This window comes from Ranitomeya variabilis, chromosome 1, assembly GCF_051348905.1.
Source record: "Ranitomeya variabilis isolate aRanVar5 chromosome 1, aRanVar5.hap1, whole genome shotgun sequence".
NCBI classification, from domain to species: domain Eukaryota; kingdom Metazoa; phylum Chordata; class Amphibia; order Anura; family Dendrobatidae; genus Ranitomeya; species Ranitomeya variabilis.
In genome coordinates this window covers 886008793-886036075 of record NC_135232.1, presented here as the reverse complement: position 1 = coordinate 886036075, position 27283 = coordinate 886008793, and the positions used below count along the sequence as shown (strand labels likewise).

Below are 27283 nucleotides of genomic sequence, written 5' to 3'. Positions count from 1 at the left end.
TCTGCACCTTGATTATGGCCCCATAGATAGCTGTGCCATATACAATGCTCTGCACCTTTGATTATGGCCCCATAGATAGCTGTGCTATATATTACCTCTGCACCTTTGATTATGGCCCCATAGATAGCTGTGCTATATATTACCTCTGCACCTTTGATTATGGCCCCATAGATAGCTGTGCCATATATAATGCTCTGCACCTTTGATTATGGCCCCATAAATAGCTGTGCCATATATAATGCTCTGCACCTTTGACCTTTGATTATGGCCCCATAGATGCTCCACATAAAGCTGTGCCTTATATATAGTGCTCTGCACCGTTGCCCCATAGATGCTCCACATAAAGCTGTGCCTTATATATAGTGCTCTGCACCGTTGCCCCATAGATGCTCCACATAAATCTGTGCCATTGCTGCTGCTGCTGCAATAAAAAAAACAAAACACATACTCACCTCTCTTGCTTGCAGCTCCTCAGCGTCCCGTCCCGGCGTCTCTCCGCACTGACTGATCAGGCAGAGGGCGGCGCGCACACTATATGCGTCATCGCGCCCTCTGACCTGCACAGTCAGAGCAAGAGGACGCGAAGACAGAGCGGCGCCCGGCGGGTGGAACGAGGGAAGGTAAATATGTAATACTCACCTGCTCCCGGTGTCCCGCTTTCCCCCCGGACAGCTGGTCTTCGGTGCCGCAGCCTCTTCCTCTGTCAGCGGTCACCGGCACCGCTGATTAGAGAAATGAATTATGCGGCTCCGCCCCTATGGGAGGTGGAGCAGCCTATTCATTTCTCTAATGAGCGGTCCCATGTGACCGCTGAACAGGGGAAGAGCTTCGGCACCGAAGACCGTGGGACGGGCAGGGGGAGCGCCAGGAGCCCCGGGAGCAGGTAAGTATGCCTCAACGCCCTCTCCCCCTCACCCGCCGACCGTGACTCGAGTATAAGCCGAGGGGGCACTTTCAGCCCAAAAATTTTGGGCTGAAAATCTCGGCTTATACTCGAGTATATACGGTAATTAATGTTATATTTTGATGATCGAACTTTTACGGATGTAACGATAGCCCAAATGCATATCATCTATATATTTTTGTTTCTGTATTTTTTTTTTCCGACCTTGCTTGACCGCTTATGTTCTCTTCAAATCCTTCTAGAATTAAGAGCATTGAGTGCTAGGATAGAAGAGTTGGAGGTTTTTCTAAACGGAGAATGAGATATTTAAAAGCTCTTCAGAAATGAGATGGAGCCGTGGTACTACTGAGATCCTTGGGTTTTTAAATAGAACTTTTTTCCCCCCATATTGCTGTATTAACAATTGTTGTAATTTTCTGTATCAAATATGCTGACAGCAAATAACTGGCATCAGGCTTTTCCTTTAATTACAGACATTGATGATGTAAAAAAGTTCAAACCTGGCTATCTTGAGGCTACTGTCGAATGGCTGAAAACCTATAAAGTGCCAGATGGAAAGCCAGAAAACCAGTTTGGCTTTAATGGGCAATTTAAAGATCAGGTGAGATCGATTTCTTCTTAGAGGATTGTTTCGTGAACAAAAGTATATTTTACTCAACAGATCTTGAAGTAATAATAATTTCCACAATTGGATGTGTTTAAAAAAAATGTTCCTGTGCTGAGATAACCTTATAAATCTTATATATGTGCCCCTGCTGTGTACTGTGTAATGGCGGTGTCTGATCGTACAGGAACATGGTCTGATCATACCACAGCTCCTGGGCAGGGCAGGGCAGGACTCAAAAGAGTATACAGACAGGACAGCATGGGATTGCAGATGATTTTTTTTTTTTTTTTTTAGTTAAACATTTCCTTGCTTGTTTTTAAACAATATTTTACCTTAAAGAAAGAATCAGCAGTGATCCCCTGCTGTCCTGTCTGTAATCAGGGGAGGGGTCAAAGTTAGCATCGTGAGCTCTAATTGTGTCACAACTGATGCACCCATTAAACTAAGTTATACATCGCTGGAATCAGGGTCTCTTTCCCTACATTATGCTGTTCTCAGGTAGCAAAAATCTGGTGACCTACTCACTTTCATTTTATTCTGCTGGTTTGTATGATTATGGCAATACAAAATGTTGTGTCAAGGCTGGGTGGAGGGGTTTGGCATGGGTACTGGTCATAGTTACAGGGAGGTGTCAATTATGTAAAACAGCCAAAATTTACCATGTATGGATTAGGTTAATGCAAGGGGTTAAGGAAGAGCTTTATATGACAGACGTATTCAGTGTCGGACTGGGGTGCCTAGGGCCCACCAGTGGAACTGACTCCAGGGGCCCACTCTACATTTCAATGCTCAGGCTAGGTTCACACCTTTGTGTTGTAGTATGTGTTAGGAGGCTCAGCAGTAAGTTTCATCATATTCACTAGTACAGGTACAACATGCTGCACATGTTTTCTGCTAAAAAAAATGGACACTAAGGGTATGTGTCCACGTTCAGTTTTGCTTCAGGCTTTGGTCAGGATTTTATGCAGGTAAAATCCTGACCAAAACTGAACCTGAGGTCTCTGGCAGGTCACCTGCGGTGTGCCTGCGTGTTTTGCTCATAGTAGCAACATGCTGCGTTTTGAAAAAACGCACCGCATGTGCGTTTTCGCGGCAAAAACGCATGCGTTTTTTAACGCATAGTGGAGTCAGGATTTCATTAAATCCCCTCCACTATGCTGTAACATCTGGATGCTGCGTTTTTGACGCTGCGGAAAAACGCAGCGTCAAAAACGCAACGTTTCCTGAACGTGGAAACATACCCTAACGGAAACAACAAAGACCTGATTACTGTATTTAATTGGTTCTCTCCATCGCCATTTTTGTCTATTTTTGACAGATCCATTTCTTTAAGGCTATGGTCACACTATGGCTATATGCACACGTTGCGGTCAGAAACGCAGGTCAAAATCTGCGCGTTTTTCTTGCAGATTTTATGCATTTTTAGCCCTGCGCATTTCTATAATGGAATGGGTGCAGAAACGCACAAAGAATTGACATGGTCCTTTTTTTAATCCCCTGCGGATTCCGTGCTGATTTTAGCTCCATTAGCAGAGCACTTTTATTTTCCCATTGATTTACATTGTATTGTAAATCACTTACGGTTCTGCAGCGGTTCTGCACGGAAAAAACGCTGCGGATCCGCAGGAAATCCGCAACGTGTGCACACAGCCTATCGGTATTTTACATCAGTTTCTGCAGCAAAACCTGAGTGCTTGGCAGGTTCCACTGCATTTTTGGTGCGTTTTTTCATGCATTTTTTTCCATTCAATTCAATGGGTGAAAAACACTAAAAAATGCTGAAAAAAGTGACATGCTCTACATCCAAAAAACCATGCAAAGCTCAAAATACTGATAAAAAATAACCCAATGTGTGTGCATGAGATCTCTGAAATTTCATTAGCTTTGCTGGTACTGTAAAACGCAGGTGAAAATTAGTATAAAAAACGCATTAAAACACAGCAAAAACGCCCAGTGTGAACGTAGCCTTAGGCCGGGGTCACGCTTCTCAGTGCAATGCAAGAGACTCGCACAAGTCTCTCGCCTCAATACCCGCCTGTATTTCTATGCAGCCGCACACTCCGATCCCGAATGCCGGTGGCAGTGCCGAGTATTGAGGTGAGAGACTCGTGGGAGTCTCTCGCATTGCACTCGCAAATATGACCCCGGCCTTTTACTTTCCCTCTGACTGTTCCTCTCCTGGTTTTGGCTTACAAATCCTGAGGTAGAATACTGACCAAATACTGATTGCATGATCGCAGCCTTAGTTTAAACCTTTAGCAACCGCCGACACTCATTAAGCTAAGTGTCCTTATTTCCTCATCGCCGTTCTAAAATGGCAATCAGGGATAAGGCTGTAGCGCCCCCCAGAGTCGGAAAATCTCCAGGGTCTCAGCTACCAGGGTTACCCGAGACCCCGGAGAACATGATCAGGGCTGGATTTTCTGCTGTCTGATCATGTGATTGCTGTTATCGCCCCAAGATCTGCCCGCCTGTACCCGGCAACAATAGGACATTTTTCCTATTCTTTCCTTTTGATCACTGTTATAGAGCACCCAATGCAAACTGGAGAGATGGCATTTTTTTTACTGTTATTTTTGTGATAAATGACATTATAAATATATTCATTGTTCATTCTGCATATAAAAATGCCAGGTATCTTTTTAAAAGGGACATGTGTTTTGTTGCGGCGCTTTTTAATGTCACATGTATGCACACAGTCACTTATTGACATAAATGCATTGCAGACACACTGTACTTCTCTAGATAGTGTACATATTAGGATTGGGGTACACACCTCATACACACACAGAAATAAGATAGGATTTCAGGCATCAAGTGACATGAAGAAGATGGGGGCCCCCTGTCACTATCACGGGTGGCAGTGGGGGTAGGTAAAGTGATATCAACAACTAGAAGGCAGAAAGGGTAGAGGGGGCAGAAAGAGTGCAGCTGTGCGGGGCAAACAGAAAAAAAAACAGCTTTTGTTGGTGTGGAGGCCAGGAGAGAGTCAGGACAGACATAAACAGGAAGCTCACTCAGGTCAGCACTGTGTTCCTCTGGGGCCTCCCCTCCCCCTCCTGCCTGTGCCGACGACAGAGCTCAGAGCTTGGAGCAGGGCAGGAGCCGCAGACGCCTCTTCACTTCCATTAGCACTTTCATCACTGCTAGCTTCAGCGACTGCACGGCTCTCCTGGCCGCATGTTGCAGCAGCCTGACCCGGTCCATGCTGGTGGGCAGGACTTACTGCTGTCAGGCTCCAGGAGCAGCGTCAGGTAAATGGCTGTCTGAGCCTCCCTCCTCTCATCCTAGCCAGAGACTCCGGGGAGGGAAGAGATCCAAATCGAGCATGCAGCAATGCTCAGAAGAGAGAGACTGTCGGAGGCAGGGGCCCACCGGGGGATCCACTGATTCCTCGGTGGGCCAGTCCGAGCCTGGATGTATTAAAATATGAGCTGAATATGTTGAATTACTGTTACTATTCTATGAGTGAGATTTATTAATGCCATCTCAAATTTCAACTACTGTAAGTTCACAGTTTTTTTGAGGCAGTAAATGCAATGAGCTTTTTAACCCCTTTCTGCCAGTTAACGGAATAGTACGTCAGCTGGCAGTATCCCCCCGCTTTGAGGTGGGCTCCGGAAGTGACAGGTGACATGTGCCCGCAATGGGCGTGAGCGGAATCGCGATCCCCTAGTGCCCATTAACTAGTTAAATGCCGCTGTCAAACTCTGACAGCGGCATTTAACAAGCGCTGCTGGCCGCGCAGCTGGAAGTACGCGCATCGCTGACCCTGTCACGTGATCGGAGGTCATCGATGGGTTGCCATCACAACCAGAGGTCTCCTAAAGACCTCTATGGTTGTTGATGATGGATTGCTATGAGCGCCACCGTGCGCTCATACAATGCAGTAATTCAGCTACATAGAGGTGATCTGTGCATCACCTGTATGTAGCAGAGGCGATCTAGTAGTGGATGCTTCAAGCCTCCCATGGAGGCTATTGAAGCATGCTAAAATTTTTAAAAAATGGAGACGCTACCGGTATTGGAAATTTTTTTAGCAAACTTTGGAATTTTTTTTTTTACCACTTAGATAAAAGAGAACCTAAACATGTTTGGTGTCTGTGAACTCGTAATGACCTGGAGAATCATAATGTCAGGTCAGTGTTAGCATTTAGTGAACCTAGCAAAAAAAGCCAAACAAAAAACAAGTGTGGGATTGCACTTTTTTGCAATTTCATCGCACTTGGAATTTTTTCCCGTTTTATGTTACACGACATGGTTGAACATATTGTTCAAAAGTACAACTCGTCCCGCAAAAAAATAAGCCCTCATATGACCATATTGATGGAAAAATACAAAAGTTATGGCTCTGGAAAGAAGGGGAGTGAAAAACGAAAAAAGCTCCGGGGGTTAAGGGGTTAAGCAGGTTTCAATTCATGATAGACTTTTTTGATTTTTGAGGGATTTTTGGATGGTTGATTTTATATTAATATTAGAAGAGTAATGAAAGCATATTTAAAGATGTATTATTATTATTATTTTTATGTTAAATCAAAATTTTGGAGTAAATCAACTTCAAAATATTCCTCAGAGAACACCATGTGGACCTGTTTTTTTTTTTTTTTTTTTTTTTGGGGGGGGGGGGGTTATTCCCCCCTGAATGGTCATGCATTGTTTTTTTTTTCTTTTTTAATAAAGCATCCTTCATTTATTTGTAAAAACAAAAACCTCAATAACATATTGTAATCATTACAGTAGGGCCTAAAAATAGCCCATTCCAAAACAAAAGAAACAGCAAAGCAAACCAACTCCAAAATATTTATATCACACGGAGAAAATAGGAGTCATTAGGTATAAAAATAGTAAATTTATTTGTACTTCAAAAAAATCAACATACTAAATCCATTACATCAAAAAACGAGTATCTGCAGGAAAATTGAATCAGAAAAGAAGGAACCCTGCTGATTACCCCTGCCCACTCTGTGCAAAAATCGCATTAGATAAGGTGCAAGTGCAGTAATATATTGCACATAGAAAGTAAGCAAAAAAAAAAAAAAAAAGCCAGCCAGGATCAGTATATCGGCCAGAGAGTAACAAAGTGCTTACCAAAGGCAGGGAGGTTCCAAACCCGGGCGTGGATGCCCCATAAAAACCCCAACGCATGTTTCGCGTGTCTTTTTTTGAAGTACAAATACATTTACTATTTATATATCCTCATTTATTTGTATGGCTGTTTCATATCCGCAAACACTGATCAAAATAGGTCCTGATCTGCGTCTCGCTCGTATCCACGTATTTCATGGCTTTGTGAATAGATCCACTCTATGGGTCTGTGGGTTGTACGAGAATAAATTGGACGCTGTAAGAAATCTTGACCCGTATGTGTGAATGCAGCCTAATACCTTATAACACTAGACCAGATGAGCAGAATCTGTGGCCAATTCATCTTCTTTCTAGACTGTTTTCGTTATACAACCTCTTGACCAGCTTACCTTACCAATATTTAGCCACGAAATGATGGATGCCATTAATGTGACTTATTTTACAAACCTTGTTAGCCATGCTTTTTACTGTCTAATAAAATACATAAGTCTAAAAAACAACATAACAAATCTGTCATATGTGCTTCTTTTTGGCACATATTGAGCCAGAATTTTGGCTTCTTGAGCTCCGTGTATCTTGGCCGATAGGACACATTAAGGTAACTTATGTTTCCTTACACTTGACTGTTATTTTTAGAGTTTTGCAGTTGGAATTATCAAAGAAACTCATGAACATTGGCTAAATATGGTTCATAAGAAGTCAGAGTGTGGTGATATAGTGTGGTAAGACTCATGTTATGTGTTTTTCTGCTGGACCTTTTGCTTAATTATCTTATTTTCTGTACAGTCCTAGTGTCTTTTCTGTGTTTTTGTAGTAAATGTTCATCTGAAGAACAGGACGGGGGATAAATAATTTCCGACTGACTCATGGGACCCCATCCAAAGAATGAGCCAGGATCACTATACACTACTCCTTTATTAATGTAGGGGACTTTGGGACCCCTATTCTGGGATTTGTTGGGGTCCCAGCATTTTAAAAACCCTATAATGATCCATTTATCAATTATCCTGTAGCTTAATACAATAACGGGTTAACCTGATTAAGGTCTGCAGTCTTTCTTTGCCTTTAGTTTGATGCATTAATTCACTGATCTATTAAAAACACTATAAAAGCATTTAAAAAAAAAAAAAATTCTAAACTGTATTTTTTTTTTTGCACAGTAAAAACGCTCTGATTACGGACAGCCCATTCTGCTGCAGTGCGGAAGAAGTTGCTGCTATGGTTAAATTCGTAAGTCTGTCCTCTTGTTTATAGTCGTATTGGATTGCTTTTTAACCCTTTCACGACATGCGCCGTACATTTACTGCGCATGCTGTGAATCCTGCTTTGATGTGGGCTCCGGCGCTGAGCCCACATCAAAGTCGCGACATGTCAGCTGTTTTGTACAGCTGACATGTGCGCGCAATAGCGGCGGGTGAAATCGCTATTCACCCGCCGCTATTAACCTGTTAAATGCCGCTGTCAAACGCAGACAGCGGCATTTAAGTAAAGGTTCCGGCCGGGCGGCCGGAAATGACGTCATCGCCGACCCCCGTCACATGATCGGGGGTCGGCGATGTGTCAGGACAGTAACCATAGAGGTCCTTGAGACCTCTATGGTTACTGATGCCGGCCTGCTGTGAGTGCCCCCCTGTGGTCGGCGCTCACAGCACAGCTGCATTTCAGCTACATAGCAGCGATCTGATGATCTGATGATCGCTGCTATGTAGCAGAGCCAATCGAGTTGTGCCAGCTTCTAGCCTCCCATGGAGGCTATTGAAGCATGGCACAGGTAAAAAAAAAATGTTTTTAAAAATATGAAAAAAATGTAAAAAAACATAAAAGTTTAAATCACCCCCCTTTCGCCCCATCCTAAATAAAACCATAAAAAAAAATCAAACCTAAACGTATTTGGTATCGCCGTGTTCAGAATCGCCTGATCTATCAATAAAAAAAAGCATTAACCTGATCGCTAAACAGCGTAGCGAGAAAAAAATTCAAAACGCCAGAATTACGTTTTTTTGGTCGCCGCGACATTGCATTAAAATGCAATAACGGGCGATCAAAAGAACGTATCTGCACAAAAGTGATATTATTAAAAACGTCAGCTCGGCACGCAAAAAATAAGCCCTCACCCGACCCCAGATCACGAAAAATGGAGACGCTTCGGGTATCGGAAAATGGCACTTTTTTTTTTTTTTTTTTTAAAGCAAAGTTTTGAATTTTTTTTCACCTCTTGGATAAAAAATAACCTAGACATATTAGGTGTGTATGAACTCGTAATGACCTAGAGAATCACAATGGCAGGTTAGTTTTAGCATTTAGTGAACCTAGCAAAAAAGCCAAACAAAAAACAAGTGTGGGATTGCACTTTTTTTGCAATTTCACCGCACTTGGAATTTTTTTCCCGTTTTCTAGTAAAAGACATGGTAAAACCAATGGTGTTGTTCAAAAGTGCAACTCGTCCCGCAAAAAATAAGCCCTCACATGGCCATATTGACGGAAAAATAAAAAAGTTATGGCTCTGGGAAGGAGGGGAGTGAAAAACGAAAACGCAAAAACGAAAAAGGGCCGCGACTTGAAGGGGTTAAGGATCCCACTATTGGCTTTACTCATTATTCCTTCATGGGTAACCTCTGTTAGAAGCTAAGAACTGGTGGTGCAATTTGTTTTACTCACATTTTCAGTTATTTATATTTATCCATAAAGAGTGAAATCTACCACATTCCAGCTACATGCTCAGAGAAACTTGGTTCCTTGCATATTTCAATCCCTTTGCAGTGCAAATTAAATGGCTTCTCTGATGCTGAAAATGTTATGCACACCTTTTGAACACTTTATTGATTTGCAGGTACTTTTGCAAATGAAAGATTTGCCATTGTATTTTGTTCTTGTTTTCATCTTTTGTGGCTTGTAGAGCTTGCATGTAATGCACCGCAGTGCAGGCTGCTCAATTCTCTTGTCTTCATTCTATCAGATTTGCTTCACTTAGGACTCTTGCACATAATCGTGTTTTCGGTCCAAGTGAGATATGTCAAAACATCGGACCGCATTTGGACCATTGTTGTTCAGTGAGGCAGTGCACGCGTCCGATTTTTCTGATCTCGGACCTAGTGATCTGAGGAAATAAAATCCCAGCATGCATGATTTGCCTCCGGTAATCGGGTCCGTGGGTAAAACCATTCATGCCTGTGGCACCCTGGAAAAAATGTAATCCAAGTGAGGTCCAATTTTCATGGACAGACTGAATGAAGAAACTTCTTTTTTTTATTTATTTATTTTTATATTTTTAACTCTCCAAAACCGAGAAAATCAGATCACTCTGATTAGTCTTATCAGCATAGTCGGACCATTTTTATTGGATGGAGAAGACATGGTCGTCTGCACCCACCATTAATTTATGTTTTGAATTTGCATTTGATCTTTAACTTCAGGAGAGATGAGAGAAGTGGCTGCATAGAGAGCGTATGAGAACAGAATGAGATCTAGCAGCATGCACTGTATTGTATTACATGTAAGCTCTAATAAAAAAAAAAGGTAGACAGTTTTTAATAAAATAAAAATTGCAATAGTACATGCAATAATAAAAAAAAAGCTAATTACAAACCTTTAAGTAAAGTTGCTGAACTTAAACTTATGTTGACAAGCCATAATGAGAATTTTTTTTTTCTGTGTTCTTGGAGGCGCCATTGCTGGGGGGTCCAAGCCCGATGTCCACTGAAGGTCAGTGTTTTACATTGGTCAAAATGCATGGAAATTATCTAAAAGACATTTCCTTTGTCTATAGCATCTAAATAACCGAGCAGCTTTAATTTTTTAAAGTGCACTTTAAAATAAAAAAAGTAATATAATTGGTTAGTTCACCAAAGCAATTCCTTTTTTTAATTAGGCAAGATCAGTCTTTACATTTCTGAATAATAATTTCTTGTTATCAAATGTACAGTTCTTCTTTTACAGTTTAGGTTTCTTAATGCTATTAAAATATTATTGAAACTGGGATTCAATTCTGAGCGTACTGATTTGCATCCATTTTGCACCTGTCTGAGTCCCTTAGTATTTGGTACCATCACCCTTAAACCTCTAGTATTAGGTTAACGGACCTGCCAGATGAGATTCTAAAATGGCCTATTAGTAGGTATTAGGGGTATTTCCGTCTCCAAGATCCTATCCCAATATGTAGTAGGTGTAGTAATATTAGCAAATACTTCCAATTAGAAATGTAGTATTTCGCTATGTCTCATTCCCCATGTGCAGGGCATTGCAGTATCTTGGGTAACCGTGGTTGCGACCACTAACAACTAACTGTCTTTATATGAGTGGTCATCACCATGGATACCTAGGCTACTGGAATGCCCTGCACATGGGCAAAAGAACATAGTGAAAAGGGAGAACTTTACTACCTTTTTATTCGTTAATATTATTATTACACCTATTACATATTGAGATAGGATCTTGGAGAGGGGCATACCCCTTTAAGTGTACTAGTGAGACATAACCAAGGTCTATACTTGGCATTTTATTTTTACATCTGTGGAGAAAGCAGCAAGAAATAATCATTGCCGTCATGACTTTTGAAACTTTGTATTAGTAGAATTTCTTATGATGTCATTCCACCCCTTCCCGAGAATAAACCTCACTAGATTGGATGGTCTTACTAATGTCTGACTTTTTTTGTTTTGCAGTTGACCTATGGCATTTTGTAAAAAAGCAAGCCATATAATTCCTAGCTACGCTTAAGCATATTGTCAAGAACCTTGGACGATTTATCTCTGTATATATTCTTTTATTACATCCTGGATTCTGATGACTGTGTAAATAAACACATTTTCTTTTGTTAAAGTTCTCTAGTTGATTCCTTTTCGATCTTTTGAATTTTGCAATTTTGAATATTTTACATTTATTTTGTAAATGATAAAGCTGCATATGCAGAAAATAAATACTAAGTGCAACTATTATTATCAACTTTTAGGTGTGGTTTAGCTGCCTGTATTAGGGGGGGGGGGGAGGGTCAGCTGCTTCTGTAAAGTGCGGATGTAGCTAGCTGTGTGTGCAGCTCCACTTGCTAGACAGGTTACGGAGTTGCCTTTAAGTTGCATATCTGTTAAATGGATCAGAGTCTCCATTTTTACATATACATGTTAGATCATATTAGAGAAGAGAGATAGATGATTTTTACACCGGATATCACTCTTTTTTTTTTTTTTCCACATGATTGAGGACTAGAGAAACCAGCCCTGATAGTGTTCTCTAGGGTCTCTGCTACCCCCAGAGATTTTCTGACTCTGGGAGCTGCTATTACCTTATTCTTAATCGTCGTTTTAAAACGGCAGTGAGGGAATAAGGCCTACAGCAGTTTTTATGCGTATTGGTGGTCACTAAGGGGTTAACTGAGGCACATCAGTCCCCATCCAACAAAATTTTTCATTCTTTCGTATAACTCATAGGAGCATATTCATCAAGCATTTAAGCTAGTCTTGTGCTGTAAAACTGCTTGAATTGTAGCAAAATGTAGGTATTGTTACTCCAGTCTCAGTCATTTTTATTCACTTTGGAGCCAAATTAATCATTTACGTAAAAAGTGTGTCATAATGGAAAGAGATTGAGGGCGTGTAATCCTGTTGTACCTTATTAGACAGTTCAGTCCATAGTTGTCATACTATGATGACCTGGTAACCTCATGCCTCAACTCGTGTTACATTTTTAAAGGTTTTGTCCACTACGTCAATATTGATGACCTATACATAAGCTCAATTCAGTGCACTGTTCAATGGCCATTGCAGAGAGCTGCCGTTCTCGGCATGTAATCGGCACCGCTCCATACACTATGTAATCTGCTCTGTACGCTGATTAAATCCATCCGCCACTGCAGCTAAAAACTGTGGGCTAGTTGGATCCCCACCAATCTGCTATACGTATCCTACCCTAAGAATAGGTAATCAATATCAAAGTAGTGGACAACCCCTTCAATCCTTTAATGCAGGGGTGAGGAACGTCCGGCGATATCATCTGGTGCCGCCCACAGCCACTTTGCCCATTTTTTTTGGCCGCTGGCCCTTTCATTCTTCAGAGGAGCGCGCGGACGGCCGCTATGTGGCCCGGCGCCACCGCCCCCATCGCTCATTCAACTTATCAGCATCATAGATGCCGATACAGTTGAAAGCAGTGATGGAGGAGAGAGCATCAGACGCTCCCTCTCCCATGACTCCCCCTCTGCTCATGACTCAGCGGGCGCGCAATGATGTCACTGGGGAACAAGGAGGGTTGAGTATTGTGTATGTGTGTGTGTGTCGGCTCTATACTGTGTTGGGGGGGAGCTGCACGGTACTGTGTGTGTGTGGGGGGGGATCTGCATTGTACTGTGTGAGGGGAGATGCACTATGGAGCAGAGCCTGGAGCAGCATGGGGAACAAGGAGGGGTGAGTATTGTGTATGTGTCTGCACTATACTGTGTTTGGGGGGGAGCTGCACTGTACTGTGTGTGGGAGCTGCATTGTACTGTGTGAGGGGGATATGCACTATGGAGCAGAGCCTGGTGCAGCGTGGGGAACAAGGAGGGGTGAGTATTGTGTGTGTCTGCACTATACTGTGTTGGGGGGCTGCACTGTACTGTGTGTGTGTGTGGGAGGGGAGCTGCATTGTACTGTGTGAGGTGGATATGCACTATGGAGCAGAGCCTGGAGCAGCATGGGGAACAAGGAGGGGTGAGTATTGTGTATGTGTCTGCACTATACTGTGTTTTGGGGGGAGCTGCACTGTACTGTGTGTGGGAGCTGCATTGTACTGTGTGAGGGGGATATGCACTATGGAGCAGAGCCTGGTGCAGCGTGGGGAACAAGGAGGGGTGAGTATTGTGTGTGTCTGCACTATACTGTGTTGGGGGGCTGCACTGTACTGTGTGTGTGTGTGGGGGGGAGCTGCATTGTACTGTGTGAGGTGGATATGCACTATGGAGCAGAGCCTGGAGCAGCGTGGGGAACAAGTAGGGGTGAATATTGTGTGTGTGTCTGCACTATACTGTGTTGGGGGGGAGCTGCACTGTACTGTGTGTGGGGGGGGAGCTGCATTGTACTGTGTGAGGGGGAGATGCACTATGGAGCACAGCCTGGTGCAGCGTGGGGAACAAGGAGGGGTGAGTGTTGTGTGTGTGTGTGTCTGCACTATACTGTGTTGGGAAGCTGCACTGTACTGTGTGTGTGGGGGGAGCTGCATTGTACTGTGTGAGGGGGATATGCACTATGGAGCAGAGCCTGGAGCAGCGTGGGGAACAAGGAGGGGTGAGTATTGTGTGTGTGTCTGCACTATACTGTGTTGGGGGGAGCTGCACTGTACTGTGTGTGTGTGTGGGAGGGGAGCTGCATTGTACTGTGTGAGGTGGATATGCACTATGGAGCAGAGCCTGGAGCAGCATGGGGAACAAGGAGGGGTGAGTATTGTGTATGTGTCTGCACTATACTGTGTTTGGGGGGGAGCTGCACTGTACTGTGTGTGGGAGCTGCATTGTACTGTGTGAGGGGGATATGCACTATGGAGCAGAGCCTGGTGCAGCGTGGGGAACAAGGAGGGGTGAGTATTGTGTGTGTCTGCACTATACTGTGTTGGGGGGCTGCACTGTACTGTGTGTGTGTGGGGGGGGGAGCTGCATTGTACTGTGTGAGGTGGATATGCACTATGGAGCAGAGCCTGGAGCAGCGTGGGGAACAAGTAGGGGTGAGTATTGTGTGTGTGTCTGCACTATACTGTGTTGGGGGGGAGCTGCACTGTACTGTGTGTGGGGGGGAGCTGCATTGTACTGTGTGAGGGGGAGATGCACTATGGAGCACAGCCTGGTGCAGCGTGGGGAACAAGGAGGGGTGAGTGTTGTGTGTGTGTGTGTCTGCACTATACTGTGTTGGGAGGCTGCACTGTACTGTGTGTGTGGGGGGAGCTGCATTGTACTGTGTGAGGGGGATATGCACTATGGAGCAGAGCCTGGAGCAGCGTGGGGAACAAGGAGGGGTGAGTATTGTGTGTGTGTCTGCACTATACTGTGTTGGGGGGAGCTGCACTGTACTGTGTGTGTGTGTGGGGGGGGAGCTGCATTGTACAGTGTGAGGGGGAGATGCACTATACTGTGTGTGGGGGGGAGCTGCCAGTTATTTAAATGTTTGAATAAATATAGTTGGCTATTTTGAGAAGATAGTGGCACACCACTGATGAAAAAATGCAAAAAACTTTATTCATAGCAAGCCATATTAAAAACATGAAAAGCTTACGCGTTTCAGGTGCATGCTAAGGGTGCTGTATGCACCTGAAACGCGTAAGGCTTTTTATATTTTTAATATGGCTTGAATAAAGTTTTTTTTTATTTTTTCATCAGTGGTGTGCCGCTATTTTCTCAATTGTTCCTGATTGGCTGTGCTCACTAGCCTTGCGAGCACCCACCTGCTTTCTGATTTGGCTGTACCCATTTGGTGTTGCATGTGGATCCTGTTGAAGCTTCCAGACCTCCTTTTCCTGCATAGTTGGCTAATGTTTAAGTTAATAATTTTATACGGCCCCCGAACGCTAATATAAAATTCCAAATGGCCCTTGGTGGAAAAAAGTTCCCCACCCCTGCTTTAATGTCATTCACATTTTATGCTGTATTCCTATTTTTTAAGTGTTGTGAGTATTCTAAGTCCTTCTACCTGGCTGTGATATACCACAAATAAGGAGGCCAATTCATCAAAGCTTCAGTGACAGAAAACTAACGTTAAATGCCTTGAATAATTGCTAACTTTTTGCGCTGTCTGGAGTTCTTCAAAAGTTTTGCAACTCTTGATTTTTTTATGTCAGTTTAAAGCTGATCCACTAAAATGAGCAGATCCTTAACCCAGAAATGTTACTCCAGTCCCTGCCTTTCTGGAAAGGTGCACACCACTAAGGTGCACCGAATTAATTAAGTGTCGTGCTTCTGTTAATGAATTTGGCTAATCACACTTGTATGAGCCCTTCATTAAGACTGTTGTGCGCGATGCCAGTCTTCGTGAATCGGCCCCATACACTCCTCAACATTGAAATTGCAACACCAGGAAGGAAAATTTGTGGAATCACAGGATCGATAGGCATGTTAATGATATATAAATAATAAAAAATGGAAACAAAATCTCCAAACGTCTGGATTTATTCAGTAACAAGCTCCACATACATAAAATATCGCAATTATACGGTTTGGCATAATATCAGTGAGGCTATTGACTGTTGTCTGAGGAATGTTCTGTCACTCTGAATGAACTTAGGAATGCATTCGGCCACTGGCAGCTCCCTTTGCAATTGCCCACCAATGATGTCCCATGTTAAAGGGACTTTGTCAACACAGAGTGACTAATCAAACCAAATACAGGCAAAACATTTACACTAACGAGCAAAAGGGTAACAATGTGTTAATGTTTTGAACTTTTCACTTTCAGGCTCCATGTATCATCATTCACTACTGTTTCAAATGTGAACCTACCATCATTTTATAGACAATCATCTTGGCTATCTCATACATAAATTTGACTTGCAACTATTTTGCAGATTATTAGTTATGCGGATTGTTGTCATGTCACTACATTGTTACTGTTTTGCTCCAAAAAAAAAAAAAAAGTCCATTTTAATTTGTATTTTGTAAAGCCACCTTTTGGCTTTCAGAAAGAACATACCCGGGTGAAGTGTCACTGGATGCACTGCTGATAATAGAATTCCACGAACCTTTTCCGTAGACACTTTATTTTAACAGGTTTACAAAGTCAACGCGTTTCAAGATCAATGCAGGACCTCTTCATCAGGACGAAAACCTATTTTTTTGTCCTGATGAAGAGGTCCTGTGTTGACCTCGAAACGTGTTTCCTTTGTTTGCCTTACTATCTTTGGCTTTCAACACTGCCTGAATTTTTCTGGGCATTCTCTCAATCCGATTCAAGCCTGTCTCGACTGAAATCTGACAAGCGGTCTCTTCTTCACGTTGTAATAATTATAGGGGATAACTCAGGAGACTCTTTGCGTGGAACAAGACAAATACAGGACACAGTTTTATAAGTGGTAAAGTCTATATTATCACACGGTGATTCAAACAGGTGCAGAGAGAAACTCAAGTCCACAACACTTGGTGCAAATATCAAATGCAGCTCAGCAGTCTATAGGAAACTTCAGAGGAAAATGCAATCACGCAGAAAGTCTATGAAGCACAATTATTCTTGAGGATACTTGACACGAATAAGTCCTTGCTTAGTCCAAAACACAGATAGATATGCTTATAAGGCAGTTCAAATAATATCTTAGCTCAACCTGGGAGGTCTGGGTAATAGTCTCAGGTTCTTGCAGAGCAGCAACAGCTTACATGTCCAGCAAATGCAGATGGAAGCAAACACGAGCAGCAGATGAAGGAGGATTACTGGAACTGGTGTATGCAGCAGGAACTCAGAGCAGAGTAGCAGGATGACCCCACAGGTTCACAGGAGCAGGTATATAGCCAGGGAGTCACCAGAGGTCAGGAGCTGGATGCAAGGCAGAATACTCTAGCACAGACTGAAGGCTGGGGTGGAGTTTTATACTAGGAAGACACAGTGCACATGAGACCAAAGACGCCATCTTGGAAAAGGGCAGTAATGCACAAAAAGGTAATAAAAAATGTTCAGAGTCCTGACATTACTCCCTCCTTAGAAGCGGCCTCAGGACGATCCTGGACCTGGTTTCTCAGGGAATCTTTTTTTTTTTTAATCAGATATTTTTTATTAAAGTTTTCAGAACATAACAGAATTTTTTCCAAAATACCCCACAATCTTTTCCCCATTCCCAACCGCTCCCCCCTACCCAACCCTGGTCCAATGATAAAATATATCACAAGAAAAATACAGACATAGATAAGGCACATATCCCAAGGCACCAGTCATGGAGTATAACTAAATCATTTTCAGGGTGATATAAACATGGTATCACGAGAATAAACTTACAGACGGTAAGCCCGGAACATTCAACCATCCTGCCCAAATTTTCTCAAACACTGCCGGTCTACCCCCGTTTAAAATAAATGGCCTTCTCTCTGCATAGTATGAGGTTTAGCTTATTTACATATTCTTTTCTCGTGGGAACTGTATCTGAGATCCAGTGATATGCTATTAATTTTCTAGCAGTAAAAAGCATTCTGGCAACAGCTATTTGTGAATAATCATCTCCCACCTCCTCAACATATCCAAGCACACAGACAATAGGATCTCTGGGAATATCCTGCTCTGTGGCAATATACATTAAGTTGAGAACCATAATCCAGAATATTTGTATACAGGGACACGTCCAGAACATATGTAGGATATCTGGATTATCGAGCGTACACTTGGGACACTTTGAATTTGGCCTTAGACCTAAATCAAACAGCCTCTTAGGAGTCCTATAAACCCTATAAAGGATATATAGTTGAGACAGACGGTTAGGCTCACTGAGGGACAACTTAGGGATCATTTGCATTATTGACTCCCATTGATCTACCGAAATCCCCCCCACTTGATGTTCCCATTTCGCTAATGCAGTCATCGGGTGACCTAATAGCACCCTCGAAAGGAGCTCCCCGTACACGAATTAAATTAGTCCCCTTGTAGATGCCTGTAAACCGAGCCTATTAATAACAGTGTCATGATGTATAATAATAGGGTGTATATGAGTATGCATTATATAAGCATGTCTTACTTGTAAATACTGATAAAATATAGAATGCTGAATTGAGAACTCCTTTCGTAAGTCCTCAAATGATTTAAAGACACCCATCTATCAGCTGTGAGAGCCACCAGATACCCACTCGTCACCATTGCGCAAACCCCTTCAATGTCCTCAATTGCGGCAGATATGGATTATCCCATATAGGGGTATACCTCGTGAACCCAGTAATTCCCCTTAAACTTTTAATTTTACCCCACACTTTGACCATAAGCATTACCGTCGGAAATTTAGACACCCACGGTTTAAATTTACTCGCCTCTAACTTAGACAATAGGGGACCCCGACCCCCCAGAAACTGAAGAATCCCTCGACCTCCCCCTATTTCCACAGATGTGTCCTCCATTCTACTTGCCAGATGTTGACACTGGGAAGATAAAAAATATAGCCAAGGGTTAGGCAATGCCATCCCTCCCTCCTCCTTACTCCTTTGTAAGTGCTCTAACTTAATTCTCGCACCCTTTTTCAACCATATAAGTTCCCTAAACAGTGCATTAATTTTAAAGAACCTATTTTGGGGAAGCCAAATTGGGGAGTTATGAAGAACATATAAAAGCTGAGGCATAATCACCATTTTCAACAGTTTCACTCTCCCAACTATTGACAAATGTAACTTAGTCCAGGCCTTAATCTTCTGTTTAATCCTAGCCACAAGTGGGGAAAGATTTAAGCGTCCATAATCTAATATGTTGTTTGATACATTGATACCCAGGTATTTAAAACATGACACTACTGGCACCTGTGGAGTTCTAACCACAGTTGGGTCTAATGGTAAAATAGCAGACTTTTCCCAATTTATGGCCAAACCCGATATAGCCCCAAACGCAGCAAAAAATAGGAGAATGTCATCGGCGTAGAGAGCCACTTTCTCCTCTAATGTCCCGTATCTAAACCCCTCAATTTCTGGGCTAAGTCTTATCCTCGAAGCCAAAGGCTCCACCGCCAGGGCGAAAAGCAGCGGAGACAGAGGACAACCCTGCCTCATACCCCTATACAGATTGAAGGGCTCAGATAACAGTCCATTCACTCGTATTCTTGCTGACGGTTCTGAGTACAAAAGCTTAATCCAACCAATAAAGCCTGGAGCAAAACCCATGCACTGAAGCATAGCAAACAGGTATTTCCATTCCACGCTGTCAAACGCCTTAGCGGCATCAAGGGACAGAACTGCCCTCCTCCCCACATTGTCTGCCCCCACTTGCATATTGAGATATAGTCTTCTAACATTTAGGGCCGTTGACTTATGAGGCATGAATCCCGTCTGATCCGAGTGTATTAGAGATTCCATGACTTTTGAAAGACGAATGGCCATCACCTTTGCTAATAGCTTAACATCTACTGTCAGAAGGGAGATTGGTCTATACGAGGCCGGGAGGGTAGGATCCTTATCTTTTTTGGTAAGACAGTAATAATAGCTTCCTACATAGAAGGCGGAAGGACCCCAAGCTTGAGGCTATCATTAATTGTAGTCAATAATATTGGGAGTAGAACCGACTTATATTTTTATAGACCTCCACTGGTATGCCATCCACCCCCGGTGATTTGTTATTAGATATAGTGTTAAGAGCCTCTTCAAGCTCATCTAAACCCAAAGGTTCATCTAACAAAGCTCTATCCGCATCAGAAAGTCGCGGGAGCCTGGCGGCTTCTAAAAAGTCAGCAAGCTCTTCCATGGAAGCCCCAAAATGAGAGGAATACAAGTTAGTGTAAAAGGCCCTCAAAATCCTTAGAATTCCCGGTGAATCCGTAATAAGTGTCCCATCCCCACCACTGAGCCCAGGTATGAACGAGGACCCTTTTTGTGCTGACGTTATAACCGAGAGTAGGTGCCCCACACTCTCTGCACTTTCAAAGAATTGGGTCGATTGGAACATACGTTTCTGCGCGGCCACCTCTAGAGTCATTTTGGTCACTCGTGACTAAGCATCCTTAAGTCTCCTCTGTGTGTTAGGGGTGACCTGCATTAAGAAAGCCCGCTCTGCAGCCTCCAACTACTGAAGTACAAGTTTAGATTTTTGGCTTGAACTAGACTTAATCTTTGAAATCTCGCGAATAAACATACCACGCAAATATGCCTTCAGAGTCTCCCACACCACCAGACTAGAGGCTGAGTTCTCATTAAACCGAAGGAATTCCTGTAATTCTGAGGTGAACATATCAGTCTTATCCACTAGCTGCAACCAAAATGGATTTAAGCGCCACAGAGGCCTACCCCGTGACACCACGTCATCCCCCTCGATCACAATGGACAGGGGTGAATGGTCCGACACTGTCCTCGGCAAATATTCGACATTTTTAATTTTCCCCAGCATGAGACCATCCCCCAAGGCCAGATTGATACGAGATAGAGAAGTAAAAGTAGGGGAAAAGCATGAATACTGATACACCTCGGGATTTCTACATCTCCACAGATCAGTTAAAGCTAGTTCTCGCAGGAGCGCCCCAAATGGTGTGCAATTACCTCTCGGTTTTATAGGTGCGTGATTACCTCTATCCCAATGGGCATCTAAAATGTTATTGAAATCACCCACCACTAAATATGGGACCCCTGGAAAACCTTTCAAAATAGTAAGGATTTGATATATGATCTTACTACTATATGGCGGAGGAATATATAAAGATATGAGTATCATTGTAACTGCAGACAAGGCACAACATAAAATAACAAACCGCCCCTCCTCGTCCACCACCACCTGATTACATGAAAACTGAGCACCCCGTCCAATTAGTATACTAACCCCTCTGGAATACTGGGAATAAGTGGAGTGATATCCCGCCAATATCCATTTCTGATCTAGAATATTGAGTATTGAGTGTCTCTCGGGTAAGATGCGTCTCCTGCAGACAGATTACCGATGGCTTATGATCCGCAATAAAAGAAAAAATCACCTGTCTTTTTACTGGGGATTTCATCCCTCTAACATTCCAACTTAGACCTCTTTCACACTTCAGTTGTTTGGCGTCAGTCTAAATCTGCCATTTTCCTCAAAAAACGGATACGTTTTTTTTTTCGACGGATCCGTTTTTTTCCCCATAGACTTGCATTAGCGACGGATTGTGACGGATGGTCGTCCGTTCCATCCGTCATGCGACGGATCCGTCAAAATTTGGCGGACGTCATCTAGACATTGACGGTCATTGCAATGTTTTTTGTCTGCGTTGAAATGGCGGATCGCGACGGATCCGTCGCGTCCGTCATTTCATAGAATGGCCACCTATGGGCGACGGATCCGTCGCGACCGTCATTTTGGCGGATCCGTCGCCCCAATCCGTTTTTTCAATTTTTTTCAATTGCGCATGCTCCAAAAAGTATATACAACCCCCGAGTAACGGATCCGTCAAAAAAACGGATCCTACATCCGTTTTTTCAACTATTGTGACGGATCCGTCGATCCGTCATTATGTCGGAAGTGACTGACGCCAAAAAACTGAAGTGTGAAAGAAGCCTAAGAATCCTAACCTCCCCCATAACTAGTAGTTTCAGTCATACACAACAATATCCAGTTAATCTTAGCCAAACCTATTTTAACATATGTGCACATATCAAAGGACCTAACACCCCCCCCCCCCCATTCCCTCCCACCCTCCTAACAACCCATCCCAACATAACTTTAAATTGTGTTGGATTCATCACACAGAAGAAGCGTACTCTACCCTCTGGAATAGATAAAACGATAAAACCCCAACACCGGGCGTTTTAGTTCCCATCTCGCCCCCCACATTTTACAGGATAACGCCCCACAGCACAATGCGACCATCTGAGCACAGAGACAACTTAAAATGTCTAAAAGTTCACTTTTCCCCACTGCGGTCTTCCATCTCTCTCCTTAAATGTTGTTCATTCAGATCCAACCAATCAGCTGCCTCCATAGCGTCCAGAAAAAAATGAGATTTATTCCCAGCCTCGACCCGCAATTTAGCCGGGAACATCATTGAGTATTTCAGGCCAAGAGCCCTCAGACGTTTTTTAATATCAACAAATTTTGCTCTCATTTTCTGCACTGTCGGTGAAAAATCCGGATAAAATGAAACTCTAGAACCAACAATAGTTAGTTCAGGGTGATCTCTTGAAAACCGAAGAATGTTGTCTCTGTCTCTGTAGTGAAGTATTTTGGCCAAAATAGGTCTTGGTGGATGGCCGGGGGGAGGGGGATGGGCCGGGATCCTATGAGCGCGCTCCACCGCGTACAAGTGAGTCAGAATGTCCGGTCCAACTTTCTCCTTTATCCAGGCCTCAATAAAAGTAGTAGGATTTTTGCCCTCGCATCGTTCTAGCACACCGACAATGCGAACATTATTGCTCCTGGACCTGTTCTCCAAATCATCCGTTTTGTTCCAAATCGCAGCAATATCTTTCGTGATCTCCTGTAATAATTATAGGGGATAACTCAGGAGACTCTTTGCGTGGAACAAGACAACTACAGGACACAGTTTTATAAGTGGTAAAGTCTATATTATCACACGGTGATTCAAACAGGTGCAGAGAGAAACTCAAGTCCACAACACTTGGTGTAAATATTAAACGCAGCTTAGCAGTCTATTGGAAACTTCAGAGGAAAATGCAATCAAGCAGAAAGTCTATGAAGCACAGTTATTCTTGAGGATATTTGACACGAATAAATCCTTGTCTTAGTCCAAACACAGATAGATAAGCTTATAAAGCAGTTCAAATCATATCTTAGCTCAACCAGGGAGGCCTGGTTAATAGTCTCAGGTTTTTGCAGAGCAGAAACAGCTTACATGTCCAGCAAATGCAGATAGACGTAAACACGAGCAGCAGATGAAGGAGGATTACTGAAAACTGGTGTATGCAGCAGGAACTCAGAGCAGAGTAGCAGGAACACCACACAGGTTCACAGGAGCAGGTATATAGCCAGGGAGTCATCAGAGGTCAGGAGCTGGATGCAAGGCAGAATACTCTAGCACAGACTGAAGGCTGGGGTGGAGTTTTATAGCAGGAAGACATGAGACCAAAGACGCCATCTTGGAAAAGGGCAGTAATGCACAAAAGGTAAAAAATGTTCAGAGTCCTTACACACGTTACCAAAGTTGGTGCATACTGGTCGACTAACTTTAGATACAGGTGCTTCTCACAAAATTAGAATATCATCAAAAAGTTAATTTATTTAAAATTTTCAATACAAAAAGTGAAACTCATATTATATAGAGTCATTACAAATGGAGTGATCTATTTTAAGTGTTTATTTCTGTTAATGTTGATGATTATGGTTTACAGCCAAATGAAAACCCAAAAGTCATTATCTCAGTAAGTTAGAATAATTAACAGAAAACACATGCAAAGGCTTCCTAAGCATTTAAAAAGGTCCATTAGTCTTAGTCAGTAGGCTCCACAATCATGGAGAAGACTGCTGACTTGACAGATGTTCAGAAGGCAGTCATTGACACACTCCACAAGGAGGGTAAGCCACCAAAGGTCATTGCTAAAAAGCTGGCTGTTTACAGAGTGCTGTATCCAAGCATATTAATGGGAAGTTGAGTGGAAGGAAAAAATGTGGAGAATAAGATGCCCAAGCAACCGGGATAACCACAGCCTTGAAATAATTAAGAAAATACCATTCAAAAATTTGGGGGAGATTCACAGGGAGTGGACTGCTGCTGGAGTCATTGCTTCGAGAACCACAACACACAGACTTATCAAGTATATGGGCTACAAGTGTCACATTCCTTGTGTCAAGCCACTCGTGAAAAATAAACAATGCCAGAAGCTTCTTACCTGGGCCAAGGAGAAAAAGAACTGGACTGTTGCTCAGTGGTCCAAGGTGTTGTTTTCAGATGAAAGTACATTTTTCATTTCATTTGGAAATCAAGGTCCCAGAGTCTGGAGGAAGAGTGGAGAGGCACACAATCCAAGCTGCTTGAGGTCTAGTTTGAAGTTTCCACAATCAATGATGGTTTGGGGATCCATATCATCTGCTGGTGTAGGTCCACTGTTTTATCAAGACCAAAGTCAGCACAGCCATCTACCAGGAAATTTTAGAGCACTTCATGCTTCCATCTGTCCACAAGATTTTTTGAGATGGAAATTTCATTCTCCAGCAGGACTTGGCACCTGTCCACACTGCCAAAAGTACCAATATCTGGTTTAAAAACAACAGTATCACTGTTGGCTAGCAAACTCGCCTGACCTTAACCCCATAGAGAATCTATGGAGTATTGTCAAGAGGAAGATGAGACAGCAGGACCAACAATGCAGAAGAACTGAAGTATGTGCAATGATGAGGCAGTGACCCAGGAAAGTTAAAAAGTAAATGTAGTTTAATGTTCCGTGTACTCACAAACAAAACAACAAACTGTATTCTGATCACAGCCGGGATACAAGAAAGTCCGTATGAGTCTGGTTGCCGAGGGCGACTGCACCACTATATCACGCTGCGGGGTGCCCGGAGTTCGCTCTGTGTTAACTTTCACAGGCTGAGCTTTTGCAGAGTCGTCTGCTCTGCAAGTTGCAAACTCAAAAACTGACACCCCCCCACTCTTTGGTGCAGGTGCAAGAACCTGTGGCCATAGGCCACTTAAAATAATAATAGTAACAATCTTTGTTTTTATATAGCGCTAACATATTCTGCAGCGCTTTACAGGTTGCACACATTATCGTCGCTGTCGCGGTTCACAATCTAAATTCCCTATCAGTATGTCTTTGGAATGTGGGAGGAAACCAGAGTACCCGGAGGGAACCCACGCAAACACGGAGTGAACATACAAACTCTTTTCAGTTGTTGTCCTTAGTGGGGCTTGAACCCAGGACTCCAGCGCTGCAAGGCTGCTGTGCTATCCACTGCGCCACCATGCTGCCCCACTTGTAAGGCCGGGAGGAAGTGGACCGCCTTCCAGTAGTCCGTTTCAAAAATAAAAGCCCATGGCGGGTTTTCTTACATCTACCTTGGGAAAATAGGTTGCCCAAGACCATCTCTTACTTTTATTTTGCACTGCAATCACAGCTATGCCTGTGACTGCAATGCACTCCCATGGCCTCAATACGCTTGTGCACATCCTGGGGGATACATAGCGACCCTCGCATATAACATCGGTCACTGCCTCACAGCTGCTATCAAACCAACCTGGGCTTCCATAACACCTCAGCAATGCCACAGGCTGATCGCCTCCATGCCACAACACATTGATGCAGTAATTGATGCAAAAGGAGCCCTGACCAAGTATTGAACGCATTTACTGAACACACATTTCAGTTGGCAAACATTTCGGATTTCAAAATAATTTTCCAAGCTGGTGTAATAAAGTATTCTAATTTACTGAGATAATGACTTTTGGGTTTTCATTGACTGTAAGTGATAAACATCAACATTAACAGAAATAAACACTTGAAATAGATTGCTCTGTTTTGACTCTATAATACAACCCCTGGCAAAAATTATGGAATCACCAGTCTTGGAGGATGTTCATTCAGTTGTTTAATTTTGTAGAAAAAAAGCAGATCACAGACATGGCACAAAACTAAAGTAATTTCAAATGGCAACTTTCTGGCTTTAAGAAACACTAAAAGAAATCAAGAACAAAAAATGTGGTAGTCAGTAATGGTTACTTTTTTTAACCAAGCATAGGGGAAAAATTATGGAATCACTCAATTCTGAGTAAAAAAATTATGGAATCACCCTGTAAATTTTCATACCCAAAAATAACACCTGCATCAAATTAGATCTGCTCGTTAGTCTGCATCTAAAAAGGAGTGATTACACCTTGGAGAGCTGTTGAACCAAGTGGACTGACATGAATCACGGTTCCAACCTGAGAGATGTCAATTGAAACAAGGGAGAGGATTATCAAACTCTTAAGAGGGTAAATCATCACGCAATATTGCAAAAGATGTTGATTGTTCACAGTCAGCTGTGTCTAAAATTTGGACCAAATACAAACAACATGGGAAAGTTGTTAAAGGCAAACATACTGGTAGACCAAGGAAGACATCAAAGTGTCAAGACCGGAAATTTAAAGCAATATGTCTCCAAAACAGGAAATGCACAACAAAACAAATGAGGAATGAATGGGTGGAAACTGGAGTCAAAAAACTGAGACCGAACTGTAGGAAACCGCCTAAAGGAAATGGGAATTACATACAGAAAAGCTAAATGAAAGCCATCATTAACACCTAAACAGAAAAAAACAAGGTTACAATGGGCTTAGGAAAAGCAGTCGTGGACTGTGGCTGACTGGATGAAAGTAATATTCAGTGATGAATCGCGAATCTGCATTGGGTAAGGTGATGATGCTGGAACTTTTGTTTGGTGCCATTCCAATGAGATTTATAACGATCACTGCCTGAAGAGAACATGCAAATTTCCACAGTCATTGATGATATGGGGATGCATGTCAGGTAAACTGGGAAGATGGCTGTCATTACATCTTCAATAAATGCACAAGTTTATGTTGATATTTTGGACACTTTTCTTATCCCATCAATTGAAAGGATGTTTGGGGATGATTAAATCTTTTTTCAAGATGATAACGCATCCTGCCATAGAGCAAAAACTGTGAAAACATTCCTTGAAAAAAGACACATAAGGTCAATGTCATGACCTGTAAATAGTCCGGATCTCAATCCAATTGAAAATCTTTGGTGGAAGTTGAAGAAAATGGTCCGTGACAAGGCTCCAACCTGCAAAGCTGATCTGGCAACAGCAATCAGAGAAAGCTGGAGCCAGATTGATGAAGAGTACTGTTTGACACTCATGTCCATGCCTCAGAGACTGCAAGCTGTTATAAAAGCCAGAGGTGGTGCAACAAAATACTAGTGATGTTTTGGAGTTTTTTTTGTTTGTTTTTCATGATTCCATAATTTTTTCCTCAGAATTGAGTGTTTCCATAATTTTCCCCCTGTTTGGTTAAAAAAAGTAACCATTACTGACTACCACATTTTTTGTTCTTGATTTCTTTCAGTGTTTCTTAAAGCCAGAAAGTTGCCATTTGAAATTACTTTAGTTTTGTGCCATGTCTGACATCTGCTTTTTTCTACAAAATTAAAT

The 27283-nt window shown here is 42.7% G+C and overlaps 1 protein-coding gene across 1 annotated transcript in view; it reads left to right on the top strand.

Moving 5' to 3' along the window:
- The window catches only part of PPA2 (inorganic pyrophosphatase 2), a 34786-nt gene extending 23372 nt beyond the window's left edge, over positions 1–11414 (top strand). The window contains exons 8-12 of the mRNA XM_077278228.1: positions 1378–1505; positions 7233–7318; positions 7757–7826; positions 10259–10298; positions 11258–11414. Of these exons, the coding sequence (XP_077134343.1) occupies positions 1378–1505; positions 7233–7318; positions 7757–7826; positions 10259–10298; positions 11258–11295 (362 nt within the window). The 3' untranslated portion in view covers positions 11296–11414. The remainder of the gene's footprint in view (positions 1–1377; positions 1506–7232; positions 7319–7756; positions 7827–10258; positions 10299–11257) is intronic.
- The last annotated feature ends 15869 nt before the right edge of the window (positions 11415–27283 follow it).